Source organism: Bison bison, unplaced genomic scaffold, assembly GCF_000754665.1.
Source record: "Bison bison bison isolate TAMUID 2011002044 unplaced genomic scaffold, Bison_UMD1.0 scf7180017864371, whole genome shotgun sequence".
NCBI lineage: Eukaryota > Metazoa > Chordata > Mammalia > Artiodactyla > Bovidae > Bison > Bison bison.
The window spans coordinates 10,904,521-10,908,293 of record NW_011494943.1 but is presented as its reverse complement, the minus strand read 5'-3'; the positions used below and the strand labels follow the sequence as shown (position 1 = coordinate 10,908,293).

General features: G+C 60.5%; 1 protein-coding gene across 2 annotated transcripts in view; it reads right to left on the bottom strand.

The window, feature by feature from the left end:
- GAA (glucosidase, alpha; acid) overlaps window positions 1–3,773 on the bottom strand; it is a 16,893-nt gene that overhangs the window by 6,494 nt on the left and 6,626 nt on the right. For both annotated transcript variants that reach the window (XM_010856283.1, XM_010856284.1), the window contains exons 7-14: window positions 3,701–3,773; window positions 3,509–3,627; window positions 3,293–3,424; window positions 2,260–2,370; window positions 1,675–1,788; window positions 1,493–1,577; window positions 942–1,059; window positions 431–564 (exon numbers count right to left, since the gene is read on the bottom strand). In XM_010856283.1, the coding sequence (XP_010854585.1) occupies window positions 431–564; window positions 942–1,059; window positions 1,493–1,577; window positions 1,675–1,788; window positions 2,260–2,370; window positions 3,293–3,424; window positions 3,509–3,627; window positions 3,701–3,773 (886 nt within the window). The remainder of the gene's footprint in view (window positions 1–430; window positions 565–941; window positions 1,060–1,492; window positions 1,578–1,674; window positions 1,789–2,259; window positions 2,371–3,292; window positions 3,425–3,508; window positions 3,628–3,700) is intronic.

Here is a 3,773-nt window from a genome sequence, read left to right as displayed (position 1 = left end):
AGGGGGTCACCTCTACCCTCTCCCCAGGGCTCCTGAGCCATCCCTGGGCCTAATACGTCTGCAGCATCAGAGCTCTTGGAACAAGAATCAAAATTCTCTTTGCAAGGTGGAGCCAGGCACTGAGACAACAGGGGTGGGGGCGCCCTTTGGACTGAGCTCAGATGCAGTTTTCACACAACTCAGAATGTGGTCATCAGAAGGGATGTTCTAACAAAGCATGAATCCAAGATGGGATGCTGTAAAGAGGGGCACCACAGGTGAGCCCACTCGCACAGGTAGCTGACTTGCACAGGTGAGCCCTCTCACAGGACTTGGCGGCAGGCCCCACCCCATCGCAGCAGCATCTGTCTGAGGACCTGGCTCTGGACAAACTCCCCTGGAGGGGGCCCACCCTCTCCTCCTTGCCCCACCTCCTGACAGGTGTGCGCACCTGGCACGGAGTAGGAAAGCTGCTCCCAGTTGCTCCACACATCCCCTGTCCAGTGGCCGGAGTATCGGCCGTGGCCGGCAAAGGTTGAGCGAGAGATCACGAAGGGACGCATCCCTCGAGCCTTCACCAGGGCCCTGGGTGGAGAGAGCTGTGCTGAGCGGGGTCACTGGGAACCCCATCACTGCCGGCAAGAGTGCAGGGCAGTGCAGCAGGGAGGGCAGCCTGGGATCAAGGAGCCGGATAGCTGAGGCCTCCGCCCGTGTCTGCCAGGCAGTCAGCCCTGCCACCCAACTACCCTCAAAATGCATGTGTCCCAGGCTGGACAAACATCTCTTGAAGCTCAAGGAAGCCAGAGGCCCTGACCAGCCCTGGCTCCCTGTCTTGTCACCATGCCCTTCCTCTGAGGCACCAGGCATGGAGCTGGAGGGCAAGAGGGGTTAGAATGGGGTTGGCAGGGGCCCTGGGGGGAAGCTGGGCTTCCTTCTCTCCTTCCCCAACCCTGGCCCCTCACCTGTGGGAGGCTAAGGCTTCAGTCAGGCCATACAGGTTGTGCAGGTCATAATGCGTGGACAGGAACTGGTGGCTGGAGGCACAGATGGTGGCTGCCCGGAGGGTCCCGCCAACCACCCCTGGAGAAGAGGGGGCTGTTTCCTTGGAGCCTCTGCCCAGCAGGCTGGTGCCCCCCACATCCTGGAGCCCCTTGGAACCTGGGTACAGTCTCCACTTCTCCAAGGACAGGACAAGGTGGTGCCACAGCCTGACCTCTGCAGACCTAGACTTCACCTCTGCCTGTTCCTGAACCAGCTGCGCCTGGAGCACCCCCTCTGAAGGGTCTCGCCTCAGCAGCACATGCCCGGTCAGCATCACATGGCTGGGGTCTCCCCACACGAACCTCACTCCTGAGGCTTCCCTCCCATGTCCCAGGCTCCTGCTATCCATCAGCTTCTCAGAAACCAGGGCTTCAAGCCTCCCAAACCAGAGAAGGGAAATCCCTTGATTTGAGCTATAAATCCCCAGCTGACTAGTGCTGGGGAGGCAGGCAGGGATCGGGGGACAGCTCACCCGGCAGGTAGGGCGGGTTCTCCAGGCTGTTGTCTGGGCAGCCATCCACTGAGCCCCTCACGAAATTGGATGGCTCGTTCATATCCTGCGAGAAAGGACCAGGGGGTGGACATCCTACGTGGTGCAGGGTGTGGGGCTGGTCCCCAAGGCCACAGGACACCCAGGGGCAGGGCCACACTCACGATCCACATGCCATCGAAGGGCACTTGGGCGTGGAACTCGGTCACCATGTCCTGCCACCAGTCAAGAGCTTCGGGGTTGGTGAAGTCGGGGAAGGCAGTGAGTCCGGGCCACACCTGGACAAGAGGTCAGAGGGCAGATGAGGCCCCTGGAGCCTGCACAGAGGTCCTGGGCAAACCAGCTGCGGGCAGGGCTGCAGCCTCACTCATTCCCCTGGGTGTGGGTGAACTGCAAGGGGGAGGAGCATGGGGAAAGGCCCCGGAAGCCACACTCCTGGGTGCCTTCCTCCTGGTCCTGGGCTTGCCCTCGGGAAGAAGCAGGGACTCTTCTGGATGCACCCCTGCACCCCCCACCACTCCGCCCCAGGAAGCCCCTGGGGACCCAGAGCACGTAGAGGACTCTGAGGTCTCTCTGAGGAGCTTTGGAGCTTGTGTCTGAACTGCCTGCAAACAAGGGCCCCTGATACAAGGATTCTAGGTGCCCTGCCTTGTCAGAAGCCACTATAACCCCCAGCTGTGAACCCCGCCTTCATTACCACTGGCTGGAGACTACTCTTTCTCCCCCTTACCCCTCAGGCCCCACTGTACCTGCCCAATCAGTGGCTGCCCAGTCTCATTGGTGATGAAGACCCCCCGCCTCAGACCCTCGTCGTAGGGTCGGTAGGTCCCAGCAGGGCCTGAGCTGCTGATGGCAGGATCCTGGAGAGAGAAACCAGTCAGGATGAGAAGGAAACGCCTGAAACCTTGGCCCCATCGCTGGGAAAATGCTGTCCCTAAATGTTAGCAAGGCAGAAATGAATGCGGCTTCACGCGAGTCAACACGCTGTGCGTGGAGGTGCACGTGACCCGCCCCGGATGGCCAAACAGGGAGCGCCTGGATGCAAGTTACTTTTGCTTGAAGGGCCCAGAATTTCACAAATGCTCTACAGTGACCATTTATTTCATTTAGAAATAAAAATAAATGGTCTGCACCTGCCCTCCTTACTCTGAGTGAGTGGCCCTGGACACTGTTCCCTTCAGAGGGGCCTTGAGGATGGAAATGACCATCAGTCCAATTCCAAATGGATTTCCTCTTCTGAAGGGCATCCACAATGGCGACCACTTGGTTGTCTCCCCATCCCCACTTCCTCCTCTGGGCACCCCCCCCTCACAAGCTATACCAGCCCGAACCGCACCCCTCTGGCTGCGGGGACTGGCCTAGGGAAGTGCATCTTCGTGCTGAACCACTCAGAGCCTGCCCTGCTCCCCACAAGGCAGAGCTGACCACTGGAAAGAAAAGCAGGGGTCTCATGGAGCGTTGCAGCTGCTCCGGCATACAGCTCCACCTGGTCTGCCCACAGCTGAGCGGTGTCAGCCGAGGAATGCCCTCACCACTTGCTTTCAGCGGTTCAAGCAACTTACAGCTGCAAGGATCCTAAGCAAAGACATTTCCAGGGACATCACTGGGTGGCAAAGGCCAAGCCTATAAATCTGACATTCCCTCAATACCAAAGACCCTCAGAAACGTCCTTCGTGCCCACGGCAGGTCAACGATACCACTGAGTTGGCACCACCGGACACTCAGACCCTTGGCTTCCAAAAGAGCCCGCTCCGAGTGGCATAGGACACAAGGGGCACTCACCACGATCATGATGTACCGCCGACCGCCCTGGTGGAGCTCCTGCACCATGGCCGGGAAGTCCCCGAAGTGGTCCTTGTTGAAAGTGAAGTCCCGTCTGGCATCCATGTAGTCGAGGTCATTCCACTGGACGTCCTGCAGCCACGGCACAGGGCGGTCGGGGCCCAGGCTCTCCACCCCCGCCCCCCAACGGGCCCCAGGCCCCTCCCCAGCACTCACCAGGGGGAAGTAGGCCCTGGTCATGTTCTCCACGACCTGGCGGGTGATGGCAGAGGTGGAGTAGCCCCAGCGGCACAGGTGGAAGCCCAGGCCCCAATACGGCGGCATGAACGGGTAGCCTGGGGGCCAAGGTGACCGTGAGTGGGCAGGAGGGGCTGGGGAGGGAGCAGCCGGGGCTGGGGCGAGGCCTACCCACGACGTCCAGGTACTGCTGCACCACGCTCTTGGGTTCCGGGCCCAGGAAGATGTACACGTCCAGGATCCC